General features: G+C 30.6%; 2 protein-coding genes across 2 annotated transcripts; both read left to right on the top strand.

Moving 5' to 3' along the window:
• The first annotated feature begins 204 nt into the window (after window positions 1-204).
• LOC124921097 (BUD13 homolog) lies at window positions 205-6,203 on the top strand. Its single transcript, XM_047461707.1, has 10 exons — window positions 205-358; window positions 1,970-2,195; window positions 2,290-2,961; window positions 3,045-3,162; window positions 4,009-4,076; window positions 4,168-4,226; window positions 5,047-5,150; window positions 5,391-5,463; window positions 5,638-5,812; window positions 5,908-6,203. The coding sequence occupies exons 2-10, from the start codon at window positions 1,985-1,987 to the stop codon at window positions 5,991-5,993; spliced, it is 1,566 nt and encodes a 521-aa protein (XP_047317663.1). The 5' UTR covers window positions 205-358; window positions 1,970-1,984; the 3' UTR covers window positions 5,994-6,203.
• Window positions 6,204-10,576: 4,373 nt separating this feature from the next.
• On the top strand, window positions 10,577-13,336 carry LOC124920571. The gene is made up of 10 exons (XM_047461078.1): window positions 10,577-11,091; window positions 11,241-11,378; window positions 11,494-11,667; window positions 11,760-11,897; window positions 11,971-12,089; window positions 12,172-12,304; window positions 12,411-12,549; window positions 12,627-12,697; window positions 12,773-12,892; window positions 12,980-13,336. Exons 1-10 carry the CDS (start codon window positions 10,651-10,653, stop codon window positions 13,196-13,198), a joined length of 1,692 nt encoding a protein of 563 aa, XP_047317034.1. The 5' UTR covers window positions 10,577-10,650; the 3' UTR covers window positions 13,199-13,336.
• Window positions 13,337-19,603: the final 6,267 nt, after the last annotated feature.

Genomic DNA, 19,603 nt, shown 5'->3' on the forward strand with positions numbered 1-19,603 from the left:
TTAGCCTAAATTTCAAAAAATAAGTTTTTATTTTTTTTTTATAATTTGGACTGTAATGTTTTTTTTAAACTTGAATATTTGATATGAATAAAATCCATAATTTAAGGTAGGATCTTAATAAAATAAGTTTAAGGTAAATTAAAATAATACTTCAAAAGCTCAGGGGCTATTGTGAATTTTCAGATCACCGTCTTCCATTTTTTAGCTTCTCTCTCTCAAGTCCGAACCTCGGCCGACCCTCGTCCAGGCCTGGCCTCGTCGCACCTTCGTCTTCGTGTTCGACAAGCACCTGGTTTTTCCTCCTTCCTGGACCTTGTATCGTCCATTTCCCTGGGCATCGAGGAAGCGATTGAAAAAGGTAAAGACTGTTTCTTGATTCGCGATTTGAACTTATTTTCCTGCCCTTACTTCCTGATTTGAAGTTTTGAAATCTAGCAAGTACGTAATTTTGTGAGCTAAATGTAGGAAAGGAATATGTGCAACATTTAGCATAGATGTAAGGTAAAAGTTCATTGGCTGGATACTTTTGCTCAAGTTTAAGTAAAACCTAGAGATGTTTGGAAGATATTTGGGTTCTTATGGGATAATAACTTTTGAGAAAATTCAAATGCTTATCTTCCTTTTCAGTTAATGCCTCTGATTATGATATATATATGTCGTGTTAAAGTGTGTAAATGACCCTAATTCAATAACAGATTCCAAATGTTAAATATTAGGAGTCTACATTATAGCTAATTGAATTTTATGTAGCATCCAAGGCCGCAAAACAGAAAAAACAAATATAAGTGACTGCTTTTAGATAAACTGGCAAGGGGTTGATCTTGGTTGCACTTGAGACTTGATTGTTTCTTACAATCCAGATAACCCAAATGATTGAAATAACTCCACCTTTGAATAATCCTTCTTTCAGTATGCAATTGTAAACCATCCAATTAAGAACTTCTTAAGTTTAAGCAGGAGAATCCTACAAATGACCAGTTTGAAATCTTATTACCTTTAATGCACCACAGAGGTAGTATGATGCTTAGCATCTGTCTATTTCTATTTTTTTCTTTATCCTTGGCAAAATGTTAATTTTCCTCCTATGTTATTATATTCAACGGGAACAAATAGTTATTCGTTGTCCTTGGTTGCTGTTGTGTTTCCCTTTCTAAATACTATTCTACTCCTCTATCTCGCTCTCTCATTTCTTGGAGTTCTGAGAGGCTTAAAATTAGGTTTGTATATGGGTCAAAAACTTGTCTATATCTCAATGTGAAATTTAACGGTTCTTTTATATTTTTCGTTTTTGAAACCGTGGAAACTTTTTTATTTGAGGAAATTGCTGTAATTCACAGCTTTGCCTTTCTGTTCTAATGTACTAATAATGTTGGTATATTAGTTAATACTTTTCTTCTACTTCTTTGTTCAGTCTGAATTTGACTATGCATGTATGTTACATCTGTCGAGGAGATGTTCTTTGTGCCGTGAATCTGCAATCACATTATCAAGTGTGATATGCGATTTCATATGTTGGTGGTGCTACTATCAGTCATTATGAGATCCAGTTTCGATGTACTTGGTCAAAGTAAATAGCACCTTGATTATTTATGAATTGTTAATGTGTTTGATTTGAAGGAAAACATTGGGATTGGAGAAACTGTTTTTTTCTTTTCTTTTCTGGAAGTGGTGAGCTTCCATTGGAGGCATTTTTTTGATAAAAGCATCGCTTCCCAATTCTTATAGGTACCAAACCTATTGGAATTCAATATTGTAAACCTCTTCTCTAAACAGTAAACATTATGGTGTTCTAAACTAACATTTCAATCAGATTTATTCTCATCTTTCTTAAGTGTAAACTGTCACAATTTATGTGCATTTGTTGTGTACTTTAATTTCTCTGGATTCCTAGGTGATGCTATAATTTTAATTGGATTGATACTTTGCCACTCTCAAACATTTCTAAACATTTTGAATCGATATGAATCAGGATATCAAGTTGAGAATGGCACCTGTTGCTTCTTCTGCCACTTCACTGAAAGAATATTTGAAAAGATATGAAGATAAGCCTGATGAGTCGAATAAGAAGAAAAAGAAGATAGAGAAAAAGAAGAAGAAAAAAGTTCAACAAGAAGCTAATGGAGTGATTGTCGTTGATACAGACCCAGTTTGGCAAAAACAGGTAAAGCTTGATGAAGAAAGTGATGAATCAGAAGGTAATAAATATACTTCCTGATATAAAATCTTATACCTTTGTCTTAAATTTGAATTTCTAATGGAATTATGAATACCTGAGACCCATTTATGCAGTTGAAGAGAGGCCCCAAGTTAATGAAGATATTGAAGTCAAGCGGATGAAGAGACTAGAGCTGATTCGAGAAAAACATGCAATTGGTGCTATTTCTGAAGATGGAAGTGGTTGGGTTTCAGTATCTGAAACTGCTACCCAATTAAGTTTAAAAGAAGAAAATTCCGATATTTCTCCACCGCGTAAAAGAAGACCTCGGAATGACACACCCTCACCAGAACATGGTGAAAAGGAAGCTACTGAGTTCCCCCCTCTTCGGAAACGCCACTATTCTCCATCACCAGAACCTGAAGGCAAAAAGTTACGTTCTTTTCCCCCAGATTCTGCACATGCAGGTGTAGTCAGGCAGAGTTCTAACATTGCCCGTGCTCGTGAGAGGTCTCGGCACGACTCTCCTTCACCAGAACCTAGTGGTGGTCCCGGGAGAGATGTTGATGACCTTTCGCCACCACGGAGGCAAAGGAAGCGCCAACATTCTCCCGTTCAAGAGTCGGACCTATCCCCTCCCCGTCGTACCCATACTAAAACATCAGCTCAGGAAAAGAAAAACACTATGATATCTGATTTATCAGATATTTCCCCTCCTCGACGAGTTCGTCGCGGTTCTTCACCCAGCCCTGACTTTCGTACCTCTATTGGGGAAGATCTTTCCCCTCCGAGAAAAGGCAGGAAAGGTATGATTGGATCTAGTAGTTTCTTTCTTCTACTACATTGCAATTGAATAAGCTTTGATGCTTTAAGGTTTCTTTATGTTTAGGATATTCCCCTTCAAGGAAGGAGCCATCCTCACTTAAGCAACAACCAAGGACGGGGCTGATTAGTGGTCAAGATATTAAAGAGGAAAATGCAAGAACTAAGAAGGATGATTGGAAAAGGTAATGGATTGATCACTAAATTTTCTGTTTTCATTTTAAATTGCTCATATCAGGCACATAAATTAGCGTACAGGGGATCTAGAGGAATAATTGGTTCTTCCAAAATGATTAATATTGTGCATGGATGTTTCGCTAGCCATATGCCATATGACCAAGAGATGTGGAGTTAAAAAGTCAGAGAGAAAAAGTATAATTTAAGAATTATAGTAAGTTTAATAAAGATAAACTAGGAATAAACTCAGATATATTGAATATTCAACCGAAGAGAGGTTCTATATACATGCTAGGGATTATTTATACAGCTGGCTCCTCAACAAAACAATCCTAAACTAGCTAAAACACCAAATCTTTTGTACTTTTTATGATGAAATTATCATATAAATCTTATTCATGAAGGTTCATGATAGACCTCTATCGCTCTAACAACATGATTAATGAGAATTGAAATTTGATTCGAGGAACTATGACAATTCAAGTCTACCAAATCGTGTATTCAATCTCCTAATTAATTGTTGTAATTTGGTGCAAAGGAAGTGTTGTATTGGTCTCTTCATGTTTCGGTGGGGTTTGTTGGTGGAAATGATAATGGTTGGAATATTTATTTTTTCTATTTCTATTTATCATTGATCTGCATGAAATGTGGCTGAAACTGTTTATTTATCTTCTTTTGTCTTTTCACATATTTAAATACTATAATCTATTAATTGATTATAATACTTGATCTGCATAGTTCGGGTGGGGTTTATTGGTGGAAATGATTAGTTGTCATTTCACATATTTAAGTACTATAGTCTATAATCTATGTTTATTTATTAGTTGTTTAGTTCTTAAAATATGTGATTATAGGTACAAAGATATGAACTCAATGGTAAGTGGTCGTGATGGAGAACGTGTTTATCGTGATAAAATGACAGGTAATGTTTCCTCTGATCCTCATCTGTACCAAAGAATCTTGCCGAAATTCTTTGCACATGCTTATATGCTTCTTACTTCTTATTGCTCCAGGAAAGCGCATATCCAAGGAAGAATTCGAGAAAAAGGATAAAAAGGAAGAAAAGCCCAAGGTATATATGACTTCAAACTTTTTGCCATTAGAATAATGTGTTATGTCAAAAAAAAAAAAAATTACACTATTCAGCATTGCTTATTATAAGCTGCAATAATACTATCTTTTATACTTTTCATTTAAATTGGGTTCAACCCAAGATATACAATTTTCAACTTCATACATAAATAAGAAACATGTAGTTTTCATCCTTGGAGGCTTTCTAACCTAGTGTTGGAGTTCATTTACTCTCTGCCTTTTATTGCTGCTATCATTTGCAATTGGAAACTCTATGGTCTTGATATTGTAATTCTGATTAAACCGTTTTAGACTGGCTTTTCTCCCTTCAATTACATAATGTTGTTATGGTGGTTACTTTTGACTTTTGTTTAGCATTGCAGAAATGTTAGATGTTTATTATTACTTTACTAGTTTATGGATGATTTTTTGTTCTTTATTGTAAATTGTACGGGTGTGTAGACTCAAACCTATGACCTTGAGAACATGAGTCTTGCGCTCTACCACTTTGATAATTTATTAGTTGTAAAAGTAATGAACAGCAACTAATAGTTTGACACATTGTCATATAGTTCAGGAGATCCCTTGTATATTATTTTTTAGTCATTACTGAAGTTTCTTCCATTAAGTATATTTATGTAGGGATTAATTGTGACCTAAAAAGATAGGTTACATAATTATGCATAAGTTTGTCTTTGCACCATTAATGTGCTTTAGATTTTGTTTGTTTGTTTGTTTGTTTGTTTGTTTCTGCAGTGAGATATGCTAATAAGATGTTTCCACAAATTTTCTTCCTAATTTACATTCATATTTTCTAACAGGAGGTGAAATTGGAATGGGGAAAGGGCCTGGCCCAAAAGCGGGAAGCTGAACAAAAATTGTTGGAAATAGAACATGAAAAGGATCAACCATTTGCAAGAACAAGGTGACATTTAAGTTCTTGTTCAATTTTTAATAGTTGATGACACCTTCAGTTTTCCTCTATGCTATCAATTCAACTTTTGAGGGAATATTTTGCATTTTATTGATTATGGATATGAACTGGCTCAAGTCAGTAATGGTGGTTGTTATCTGGAAGTTGTATAGTGTAGGACTAGATACTGATTAATTTTGTAGGCATGATCTATTGGCTTGACACTTGTATGTAACTTATTTATTTTTGTAGGGACGATCCGGTACTTGAGAAGATGATGAAAGAGAGAGTTAGATGGGGTGATCCGATGGCACACTTAGTGAAGGTTAGTGAATTGATCTTTACATATATACTTGATTAAGATAACTAAAATGGAAGAAAATTGTGTTTTCGTATTTTTCATTTTGTGAGATACCAACTTCCTACAAGGTGCTTTCAAAAGAATCAAAGGCTTATCTAAGTGTGTTATAAATTTGTTTTTTGTGATGGGGAATTGCAGAGGGATCAGCCGATATTGACAGATTTAGGAGCTGATGAGAAGATGAAATCGTCAGGATTTGTTATTCCCCAAGAGATTCCGAACCACAGTTGGATTAAAAGAGGACTAGATGCTGCACCAAATAGATACAGTATCAGACCTGGAAGGCATTGGGATGGTGTTGACCGCAGTAATGGTATGAACCAGTTTCTGTTTTTCTCTTATCTCCCCTTTCGCTCTTGAGATCGAATGATTGACCGATCGTATCATTCATTTTATTTATAACTGTAGGGACCGAGAAGGATTTATTTAAGCGGATGAATGATAGAAAAGCAACAGAACAAGAAGCATATGAATGGTCCGTAGCTGACATGTGAGGAATTGCACGTTTATGACGAAAAAATGAATTAATTGTTTTGTGTTGTGGATTGGCTGCTTGTTATTTTAGACCGAAATGATTTGTTAAACATGCACGAAGAAGATGTAGACGTCGATCTTTGTGTAATTCTGTTAAATAGAGATGGCATAAAAGATTTTTAAGCTAATACAACAACAGTATTCCTATTTGAACACATTTTTTTTTGTCATTTTGATATCTATAGGCCGACTCGAATTGGAACTGAGTTTGAACTGAAAAGCGTTATTAAATTTAGTATATTTCAGAACCCGGTTTCGGATCTGGTTGAATGTCACGTATTAGGTTTGGAGAAAATTAGTTTTTACATAATTTGAAAATTGTTTATAATAAATAAATATATACACTATCAATTTTTTTTTTTTAATTACTGATCATTCATAATAGAAGAAATTCTGAAACAAATAAGGCCGCTTTTTAAAATCACTGAAATGATCTCTACTAAACCGATAACTAATTTCTTAATAATTAAGTTCCTCAAACATTACAATATAAATTTGAAAAATATAAATAATAATGAATAGAAAGTCTTTTATTTAAAAAAAATTTAGGCTTAATCGATTTAATATTTTATAATTATCATCTGCTGTTATTTTTATTTTAAAATAGATTTTAGATACCTTATATTAACATAACAATGAATTTTTGCATACGAATTCGTTACAGATTTCATGTATTTACCCATTTACGGGTCCCACTTTACACCTTAGAACACTTGAAATTACTAAAAAGAAATAAAAATTGCACAAACATAAACATATAATAATTATATTAACAAAGTTATTTATTTATTTATATATTATTATTATTATCCCTAACATTTTTTTTTAGAACGCTGGGTTCCATACATAGCCCACAAACATACTTAACCAATTAATCAGGCGCAAAACTTGCCGCCTGACGGGCTCGAACCTAGGACCTCATGCAGGCCTGGGGATATCCATCTCTTGTTGCCACTAGGCTAGAAGAGGGGATAACTTGAATTATAATTAACTGGTATATATATATATATATATATATAGATAAATTATAAATAACATCATTTTTTAGATTGAGATTGAGATTGAGATGAGACTGAAATTAAGTTTGATCATATCCTCTTATAAAGTTTTTTTTTTCTTTGAAGATAAGAGCAAAGAAACTTTATTTAGTGGTTTCCAAGACACTTGGTTAGGCTGAGGGACATCATTTAGAGACATGAACATGTAAATTACAAAAGTCTTTTAAATTGTAATAACAAACAAATAATCTTGGTCCTTTGGTAGGGATGAGTAGCACTTTTACAACAATTATTATACCCTAAATTTGGCACCTTACTTACTCATAGGGATGACATACCAGACCAAACCCCCATGGTTGGGCCGATACTATATTTGATTATTTGACCCGCCTTCTTATAGAGTGAGATACAATTATTCATTACATTATAACCAAACTATTATAATCTTATTTAAACTAAAAGTCTAGAACTAATTATATATTTTATAAAATAATTTTAAAAGTTTTTTATTATTATTGAAAACGTTTTGATTTGAAGTGGGTATGAGTGTCATATTAGTTTTTCTTTTAATTTATTTATTTATTATGAATTAAATAAGTTTTGAAATACGAATAAAATGAATAAAATGACAATATGTTTCTTTCAATCAATTAAATAGTATTGAATAAAGTTTAAAACTTTTAGAGATAACGGTGCTAATTAAAAAGGATAATTAGATTCTTTGTATAATTATTTGAAATTTGTTATAGGGAACAATAAATGAACTTTTGCACTTTAGGAAGCATCACTATAATTGTCGAGTTTTTGCTAATTCTCTAAGCATTCTACTCAATTTGAGTGGCTGATTATTGAAATGGACAAGATTAATGTAATATTGAATTTGAATTAGAGAGAACTAGAAATTGCATATAGGGAACTCAATTGCATATTAAATGAATTATTTGAAGGATGACTTTTGAATGAGATTTTCATTTAATTATTTTCGATTCATTATATGGAACACTTTTATGAAAGAAAATTCTAAAGAGAAAAGAAACGACAAAACAAAATTAATCGCAAAAATCATGATATGTCGGATAAATATTTAAAACTTTTAAAAATAGCGTCGGAATCTAATTATTAAGGATAATTAGATTCTTCGTAAAATCATTTGAAATTTGTTATATGAAACGACAAATGAACTTTTCGCATTTTTGAAAGTATCACTATAATGGCCAAGTTTTTGTCAATTCTCTAATCATTCTACTCAATTTGCTAGATTGATTATTGAAATGAACAAGATCAATGTAATATTCGATTTGAATAAGATTAACAATTATAAGAGAACTTGAAAATCCATATAATGAACTCGATTGCATATTAAATAAATTATTTGAGGGATGACTTTTGATTGAGATTTTCATTTAATTATGTTTTTACCATTATATGGAATACTTTGATGAATTTTTTTTAAAAAAGAAAACAAATGATAAAACAAAATGAAACGCAATAATTATATGTCGGATAAAGATTTAAAACTTGTGAAAATAGCTCCGGAGTCTAATTATGAAGGATAATTAGATTATTTGTAAAATCATTAAAAATTTGTTATAGGAAATGACAAATGAACTTTCGTACGTTTGAAAATATCACTATAATGGTCCAGTTTTTTTCAATTCTATAAGAATTTTACTCAATTTGCTTGGTTGATTATTGAAATGAACAAGATCAATGTATTTGAATTAGATTAACAATTATAAGAGAACTCGAAAATGTATCTAATGAACTCAATTACATTTTAAATGAATTATTTGAGAAATGACTTTTGATTGAGATTTTCATGTAATTATGTTTATATCATTTTATTAAACACTTTGATGAAAAGAATTATGAAAGGAAGAAAAGAAATGAAAAAACAAAATTAAACGTAAAAAATATATGTCGGATAAAGATTTAAAACTTTTAAAAATAGCATTGGAGTCTAATTAAAAAAGATAATTAGATATCTACGTCAAAATTTAAAATTTATTATAGGAAACGACAATTGAACTTTCACACTCATGGAAGCATCACTATATTGTTCGAGCTTTTATCAATTCTCGATGCATTCTATTTAATTTGATTGGTTAATTATTGAATTAAACAAGATCGATGTAATATCCAATTTGAATAAGAAACGATTATAAGAGAAATCGAAAATATACGATGAACTCAATTTCATATTGAATGAATTCTTTGAGGGATGACTTTTGATTGAGATTTTCATGTAACTATGTTTGTATCATTATATGGAACACTTTGATGAAAATTTTTTATAAAAAGAAGAAAAAAAAGAAATGACAAAACAAAATTAAACGCAAACCGACAAACGCAGTAATACAAATGATTTCATTCTAACTATATTGCAATATTGAAAGGAGATTACATATAATTTGTTAATAATACATTAATTATGTTATTTTGATGTATAAGATCAAAATTAGAATATTGTCAATACAAATTCACATGGTTTGTTCAAATGAAAATAGTTGTATCTTATATTTTATTTTTACTAAGAATGCATTAATTTAAAAATAGAGGGACCGTTTTTTAAATCATGTTAACTTATTATTTTAAAATATATATATATATATATATATATATATATATATATATATATATATTATTTTATAATTAAAAACATGGCAAGAGATTGATTTATTTTAAATTTAAAAAATATTTAATCATATTGTAGATTGACATAATCTATTAAAGATATACACAAAAAAAGAAAAACTTTAAAATATTCAAATAGTAATAAAAGTACTATAATAAATGTATTAAATAAAAAGATATTGAGACACATCCATAAAGAATATATACATGTAATCTAATTATTATTTTAGTATAATGAATTCATGTAATCTGTATAGAGATTGTTTACTTTTAGATGATTTATTTTTTTCCATAAATAATTATTTATTCCATCATCTCTTAAAATATTCAAATTATTTATATATATAAAAAAATACTATATTACCCCTACACATATAAATATTTATTTTACAAAAATTCAAATATCAAATATAAAAAATATTAATAATCTCAAATAATCCATTTTTTTATCAATTTGTTTAATCTTCATGACCTAATAAAAATTCAAATAACCCTACATTAAACAATCAAGACATACCCTAAATCGATACGTTCAACACGACAAATTTCTAGCGTAAAGAGACCGATTTTTTTGTCGTATTTATCATATTATCTATATTGATTACTTATCACATCTTGTGTTATTTTAGACATGGGATTGTAACTTTTTTTTTCTTTAAGGATTCTTTAAGATGGGTTATTCATGTATATTTTATTTAATTTATTTTTCATAAATATGTTAATTTTGATTTGATGAAGAATGGTATAAGATGTAAATAAGATAAATTGAAAGGGTAAATATGTAAAAATGGAAAAAGTGGTAAAAGTTGGGTTGACTAAAATTGCAATGCGGTTGCGTCTTTGGATTATCAAATTCCAACACATTTTGCCTGTCTTTGTTGCTTCAAGTATAAATAGAGACTCTCTCTCTATCAAAACTTCGACGTTTCTAGTCGATCATAGAACAGAGTTTTAGAGAGAGAGAGAGAGATCAGCGATTTGAACCATGGATGAAAGCTTAGCTGTTATCGAAGAGATTCTAAGAGAAGAGAGAGGCGAAATCGAATTGGCGGCAGGATGGAAGGTAGTTTCATATCCGAAACGCCAGAAGAAACGATCAGCGATGGCGTTTGAGAATGGAGTTTCTGAGAATCTGCGATTTGATGAACTCTCGGAGGAACATCGTCTCTTAGTTGAATCTCAGAAAGCCGCTTTGGATCACTTCTATTCAGCCAAATTTAAAGACGAACCACCGGCTCAAGGTGTTGATGATGTTGTTGATCAATCTCAAGTTGATGCGATTAGAAATGACGGCGATGAAACCGACGCGATTCAGATTAAGACGAAGAAAACGAAGAAGAAGATTAAGAAGAAGAGTATCAGTGTAGCGGAAGCTGCTGCTAAAATCGATGAATCTGATTTCCTAGCTTTCCTTGCTGAAATAACCGTCAGTTTATCTCTCTTCTTTATATTATATTATTATTTTTTTTTTCATTCTCTTATTTTTTTTCAGCAATGGCGATTTCTTCTTCTTCTTCTTCTTCTTCGATTCTTTGATTCTTGATACTGAACTTGGATTTGATTATTTGAAAACAGGTTTCGAATGAATTTCAGCAGGATATTCAGCTACTGCGATTTGCTGACTATTTTAGCCGTGCATTTGCATCAGTAACTGTTTCTCAGTTTCAATGGCAGATGATTCTGAACGAATCTCCTGTTTCGAAGATGGTTGATGTAAGTCGTTTCTTCAAATCTACAGTCATTTCATTAAGATAAGTAGAGTGAATCGTTTCAATTTCATGGATTCATTGAACCTAATTAGGTCACACTCTTCTTTTATTTTATATAGATCCCTCTTGTGCATATACCAGAACCGATAGCGATAGCTTCAATGGATTGGATTAACTCTAGATCCGTTGATGCTCTCGGTTCTTTCGTTTTATGGTCAGTCGATCAAATTCAGGCTGAATCCGCTACCAAGGATGATTCAAAGACAGTTAATCATTCTCCTTCCAAATCTAAGGTACGGATTTGATAATTTCGAGTATGATCTTCATTTATCATGAAGTTTTGCAGATTAAGATTCAGCCAATATATATATATATATATTTGCAGGCTGAGATGTTTGTTGTTCTAGCAATGGCATTGCGTAAGAAACCAGATGTTTTGACTAGTCTTGTTCCTAAAATGAAAGAAAATTCGAAGTTTCTCCTTCAAGATAGGCTCCCAATTACAGTATGGATGATTGCTCAGGTAACTTATTGGTTAAATCTGCTAAATTTAGTTTGTTATTTGCTGGAACTGAAATATTCTTCCTTAAGTTTAGGCTGCTCAAGGTGATTTAGTTGTCGGTCTCTATGCGTGGGCAAATCTTCTTTTACCTATGATTAACAAGCCGGGTTTCAATCCACAATCCAGAGACATGATCTTACAGTTGGTTGAGAGGTATATGCATATAACAAATTCAACTTATTCTTTACTATTTGATCGATGATGAACAATTTCATGAAAATCCTGTGTTTTTCAGAATCATATCGGCACCTAAAGCTCGCCCGATTCTTCTGAATGGAGCTTCAAGGAAAGGTGAACGCTTGGTGTCTGTTAAATCGCTAGAGATTCTGATGAGATCCACATTTCCACCTCCATCAGCTAGAATCAAGGTTTTCTTTTCTTTTCTTTACTTATTTATGTTTTGTTCATCTTCATGAAGAAGAAGAAGAAATGTAGGACAATGAGATAAATTTTATTTGTATGTTTTATGATTAGGCAACTGAAAGGCTTACTGGTATTTACCCAATCTTGAAAGAAGTGGCTCTTGCTGGCTCCCCTTTGAGCAAATCGATGAAGCAAACGATTCTAGATTTATTCGAGATGGTAATGAAATTAGCTGCTGTTGGAGAAGAAGGTAATAATAATTAATAACAAGATTGAATTCTTACATATCCATGGACTATTCTTTTAACAGTTGACAAAACTTTGCAGATCTATCGAAAGAAGCAAGCGATATTTCTGTTTGGTGTTTGGCTCAGAATCCAAACTGCTACCAGAAATGGGTAAATATTTTTCTATCATTCGAAAACGGATGCCTACAACAGAGAATTTAATAAACGCTCGATAAATTATTGCAGGATGATATTTATCTAGACAATGTTAAAGCAAGTGTAATCGTCCTCAGAAAGCTGGATGCTGAATGGAGCCCAGCCTGTTCTAACAATTTGAAGGCAGTTTTAATGAGTTTCAGAAACAAGGTAATCAAATCAAACCCAACCAACAAACCAAACCTTAATTTAATTGGTTTAGTTTATTAAATGTTTTGTTTTTTTCGGTTTGTTTAGAACAAAGGAGCGATGGAGAAAGAACAAGGCAAATCTCTGGAGGAGGCGGAAAGGCAATGCAAGCTAATACTGTCCAAAAGATTTCCAAGGATTCGCGGGTGTGCTGAGATTGCGATGTTCATTTCGGTTGGTTTAGTTGCGACGGTTGCTGCTGCGGTCGCATATGGAGGACCTGATTCATGGGAAATGTTTGGAGGTATAAATAGCTTCACTCAATGAGTTAATTTTATACTTACTATAAACAATAATAATATCTCATAAATTTAAGAAACGGTTTGCTTAAATTGGATTAGAATTGACTAAAGTATAATAAGAATATTTTGATTCTTATTGAATTATATTTTGGATTATTTTTCATATGTACTTCTTCTTCCTTCTCATCTATTCTTCTTCCTTCTTCTATTCTTCTTCCTTCTATTCTATTCTTCTTTCTTCTTTTATCCTTTCACTTTATTTGTTTATAATGAAAATTATTGAAATATAAGTCATTTAAATTTATTTACAACCTTAGTAGCTGATTTTTGGACTAATAAAAAATGTTTTACTGAATGAGATTAAAAGTTATGAACATTAAATTTTAGGAAAAATCAAACCCAATAGACAAACTTAGGTGGTTTCCAATATACATTTTTGTTCAAACTCAGTTTTTCATTTTTTTCTTACAATTTTAACTTTTTATTATATACATTTTAAATTTAATTATTCATATTATATATATTTAAATTATTATTTTTATAAATTTAATTATTTATATTAAAAAAAATATATATTTAAATATATATATGTTTATAAATTTAATTATTTATATTAAAAAATATATATTTAAAATATTATTTTTATAAATTTAATTATTTATATTTTAATATATATTTATATATATTTTAATTATTATTTTATATAATATAATAAATATCTACTTAATCTTAATAGTTACAAAAATATTTGTTATATATTTTGTCATTACTAATTTTTTTTAATAACATGGTGTGATTATCTTATGTTTTAATTTTATTTTTCGATTTTAATATACATTGTTAATTTTATTTAAATTTTATATGTTACTTTGTCTCTCTCTCTCTATATCTTATGTTTTAATTTTATTTTTCGATTTTAATATACATTGTTAATTTTATTTAAATTTTATATGTTACTTTGTCTCTCTCTCTCTCTCTCTATATATATATATATATATATATATATATATATATATATATATATATATATATATATATATATAAACACAATATAAAAAATTCATTTTCTTTTAATTAGGGATAACTAGAATCCGTGATCTTTTAAACCGTCTAATATATAGACCGGCTCTTTTCACTATCACCCGATGGTTTGTTTTGGTTATATCATGGTTTAATCTAATATTTAGTTTTTTTTTTTATAATTTGTATGGTATTGATTAAATATTAATTATTTGTAGGTTGATTTTTTTAATGAGAAGATAGAATATATTTTTTAAAATATATGAAGACCTTATAATATTGTTTTGAAAATTAGGAATATAATGGTTCAAAATATTACAAACAATAATTAATCAGTTAATAAATTTACAATAACATGATTTTTCATTCTAATTTGAGTTAGAAAATCAAATCATAAAGGTGGAGAACTTCATTATAAAAAAATTATTTATTTCAAATAAAAAATGAGTACTTTTTTTGGACAAAGGTAGTTCCTTCAACCAAAGTTTGAGAGGAAGTATGCATTCATATTTCTCTTCCTCCCATCTAATTCAAAGTATTCATACAAAATACTATCTCCTCCCACTTTTTACAATATGCGTCGCGCGAATTATACAATTCGCGTCACAGACTATACATTTCGCGTGACGCGTATTGTAGAAATGAGAGTCAATGTTTTTGATAAATTCTTTGAACTAAATGGGACGAAGAGAAAACATGAAGATGAGTAGTTCCTCCCAAACCTTGGGAGGAAGTATACATATTCATGCTTTCTCGTCCTCCAATCTGATTCAAAGAATATATCAAAAACATGCCACCCATTTCTATTATACGCGTCACGAACCAATACATAATTGTGACGAGAAACAACTATATTAATCTTCACAAAATTAGGTCACTAACAAATCATCAAACCAACTAACTATAACACAAAATGCACATTTAACATACCAATTTGAGAATGCGATGGTAGTCTTCTTCAACCGCTGCTAGCGGCTGATGTGAATGGAGAGTCGTGAGTCTTCTTCAACCACTGTTGCTTGCTTCTTCAACCGCTGCTAGTTGCTTGCTTCTTCAACCGCTGCTAGCTGCTGATGTGAATGGAGAGTCGTGGGTCTTCTTCAACCACTGTTGCTTGCTGATATTGAACGGAGAGTTGTGAGGACGAGGGAGAAACTGCTGGTGACTGCTAATGTTGAATGGAGAATCGTGGGGATGGGAAGTAGGGATTAAGATTTAAGTAGAGAGAAAGAGAGTTATGGATGATGATGCTGTGTTGAAGAGTTTATGGTTTTTAGGGAGAGAGAATAAACTGAATGAATGAGGATTTCCGAAATTGGGGGTATAAAGTGCATTAAGGGCAATATGAACATTTCACAAGCCCAAAATTTTATTTTGACAAACATTATCAACTTTGGATCACTTTTCTAATTTGAACTACTATTATTTGGGTCATTTGGTCAAATTTCCCGAGAAACGAGAGCCATCTAGAGATAATGTGGATTTGGAAGCTCCAAATTTAGAATTCTCTCCTTTACACTCATTAGTTTGAAAAAATAGGTCCAATGTGGATAAGATTGTATGTAAAGATAAAATTTCTTAAATTTATTCATTCCTAATTAGCATTCTCTCTTTCTTTTTACTTTTTTTTTTTATCTAAAATCATGATCAACATTCTATAAGGCATTCTTTTGTCACATTGTTCTTCTAAAGTATCAATGTAATTTCATCTTGGGAAGTTGATAAGAAATATATTTTTAGTGACAATGGTAAGCAAGAATGGGTTGGATTCACATCTAATTTGTTGAGTTCCTTTTAAAAAAAATGCAAGAGAAAGAAAGATAAAATAAGAGATTTGAGTGTATTTAATGAAAAATAATTATATATATATATATATATATATATATATATATATATATATATATATATATATATATATATATATATATATATAATGCTTAATTTGAATTTATCGGATCGAGAGCAGTGGTTAATTTGAATATATATGTGAGAGTAAATGGATACTTGTGTCAGATCGTGGTTGACCCGCCCATAAACTTGAAACGGTTAAAAATATCAAGTTAAAAATATATTAAAAATTCTATATGTATATTTCGAACTTACAACCTAACAAAACAATTAAATTTTTTTAACCAACTAAGCTAATAAAAATTTATATTTTAAATTCTACACAAAATTTGATGAACGTGCGACATTTATAACAATATAATCTCTCTATATAATAATACTTAATATGAATTTATCGGGTCGAGAGCTGTGGTTAATTTGAATATATATGAGAATAAATATATACTTTGGTCGAAACGTGGGTTGACTCGCCATAAACTTAAAACGGTTAAAAAAAATTAAAAATACTATAAATATGTTTCAAACTTACCACCTAACAAAAACAAAAAACAAGTAAAACTTCTAACTAAATAAGCTAAAAAGACTTTATATTTAAATTATACACAAAATTTAATGAAATAATATGTGACATTCATAACAATATAATATATATAATAATAATAATCTCTAACATCATTAATAATTTTCATCTTCGTTAATTTTATATAAATATATTTTTTTTATTATATTTATATAAAAATAAAAGCTTAACTTATTAAATCAAATATTATATATTAAATTTAATTTTGAATTCTTGAGAAGATGATGTAGATAAACCCATGTCATTTGCATTATTATTATTAGCATGATATTTTAATATTAATAGCTAGATAATAAATTGGTTTATACATTTAGATTCAAATGATAGATCTAGCTTGATTTGTATTTCAAATAAAAACATCTTTTTAAACCCTCAAATGAGTAGGCTATCAATAAAAGGAAACTTGGTATTTGTGGCGTATATTTTCTACCGAATTTCCAACAAAGTTATAATTAATGATATATTTTCCATTTGTATAATAAACATCAGACATTTCAGTTGTTAGTAAATTTTCCAACGAATATAAAATTTGTCAGAAATATTTGCGACATTTTTTCGTGAATACCATATTATGATGATATTTCCAACATAATATCTTTCGCCGCATAAGATGTTTTTACCGCAGAAACATCACAAACTTTCTGACGTATAACTTCAATGGAAATTTTCCATTGTTTTTAATAAGAAATTTACGACGATATTTTCGACAAATTATTTCATTGGAAATTTCCGTAAAATCCATCTGTCGGCCATTTACGAAAATATTTTCAACAAATTATTTTATTAGAAATTTTTTGTAGAAAGTTTGTGAGTTTGCGACGAATGTTTGTGAGTTTTCAATATTTTTGACGAATTATTCATTGGAAAATTTCCGTAGAAATATCCGTCAGAAAGTTTGTGATGTTTATGTAGAAATATCCGTCGAAAAGTTCTTGATGTTTTTTTTTATCAATAGAGTTTCCGACGAATACTTCGAAGATATTTTTCATTGGAATTTTTTCATAAATATCCGTCAGAAATTAATATATTAATTTATATTACATTATATTTTATATTTAAATTTTATTTTTCCTAATTATTTCTCATAATACATTTAGAGTCGTCAATTTGGGTTGGCTCGGCCCGCCAAACAATTTAGACGGATTGGGTTGAAATATTAGTAACCCATTTTGAAGTGGGCATACACGGGCCAACCCACTCGGGTCGTGGGCCTAGGCGGGTCGGGCTTGGGTTGGCCCGCGGGTTGGCCAAAAAAAATATAATCTGATTTATAGCCTTATAGGCATATGCCGCATAGCCCAAGTTTTTTTCTCTCCCAGACAACACTACAATAGTCAATACTCAATACTTCGCCCATCGACCGCCGACTACTTATTTGTTTCGCCTTTCTTCTCTTCGTTCTCGCCTTCAAGGATTCGTGGATTCAAACTTGGTTCTAGACTGCAGCAGTCAATATTCAATATTTCGCCCATTGGCCGTCGGCTACTTTTTTGTTCCACATTTCTTCTCTTTGTTCTCGTATTCAAGGGTTCGTGAATTCAAACTTAGTTCCAGTTCAGAAGCTTCACACTGAAAGTCTAAAACTTAATATTCTGTTAAATAACAAATTTATTTTCGAAATGGACTCCTCTCAAAATCAAGGTATTAATTTGATGTTGATGAATTTGAACGTGCTAAGGATGATGAAGGGTCATCTAAAAAGTCTAGGGAATATTATGATATTTGGATCTATTTTAAGAATGAAGATTATTGATAATATAGAAAAAGATGAATGTAATGGATGCAAAAAACAATATAAATGCGGGGATAAACATTATGAGACTCTAGCTGGTCAATAATGTGTAGCGATAGACAAGACTCTTGTTTGGTGTGTATTATGACTATTTGATCATGTTCTTAAACTCTTGTTTTCTAGAACTACTAATGATTTTTATTTATTTTATTTGTAACGAGATAACCTGCGGGTTGACTTGCATAACCCGCAACCCACCTGGGTTGAAGATTTTCAGCCCACCGGGATGATGGGCCGACCCGCCGTCAACCCGTCAAATGATGGGTTTGGTGGGTAGGCCCTCCCCGCCATGGGTTGACCCATATGACCGCTCTAAATACATTACATATTTGAAAACTTTAATAATAATATTTAAAACAAATAACTAACTATTTTTAAAACAATTAAGTTTAAATTCATTAAAAAAAACACAATTAAAAACAAAATATATCACTCAATAGTTACTAACAAAAAAATATTGACAAAATATATCACTTAATAGTTTCTATCAATAACTCTTTTAGGAATAAGAGGTGGATATCAACCCTAAGTTCTTGGGTTCGAGCCCGTTAGGCGGTAAGTTCTGCGTCTAGTTAAATGGTTAAGTGTGTTTACGGGCTACATACTTAAACCGTTGTCCCATTTTTTCACCAAATCATTTTAACTAGAGAGAGAAAAGTTTTAAAGATTTATACATAAAATTCTCTAATCACGAACGGCATGATCGGCACAACGGCACGATCAGCACGAACGACACGAATGACACAATTGGCACGAATGAAATGATCGACACGATCAACAAGATATCAAGCTCACATTTCGCTTGTTGTGTTTGCGGTTGTTAGTCGTTTTAGGTCTCTTTCGGCACAATTAGCACAATCGGCACGAACGGCACGAACGACACGGTAACTCTAATAGTTAGGTCGTTCATTCATATGCAAAACTTGGTTAAATTTTAGAGTTTCTAGTTTACCCTGTTCTATAATAGCTATGGTTTTTTGGTGTACCATGTCCTATAATTTCTCTGTTTTGTTTTTGTTTTATATTCTTCATTAAAATGGGAAGAAAGAAAAACAATAAGGATAAGGAAGTCAAAGAATTTGTGATGGAAGGTGTAATGGAGGCAACTGAAAATGAAATTGATAGGATTGCTGAAGAAATTATCCATGAAAAAAAGGAATGCAACAAAAGTCAAGAACCAATTGCTGATA

Source organism: Impatiens glandulifera, chromosome 1, assembly GCF_907164915.1.
Source record: "Impatiens glandulifera chromosome 1, dImpGla2.1, whole genome shotgun sequence".
NCBI classification, from domain to species: domain Eukaryota; kingdom Viridiplantae; phylum Streptophyta; class Magnoliopsida; order Ericales; family Balsaminaceae; genus Impatiens; species Impatiens glandulifera.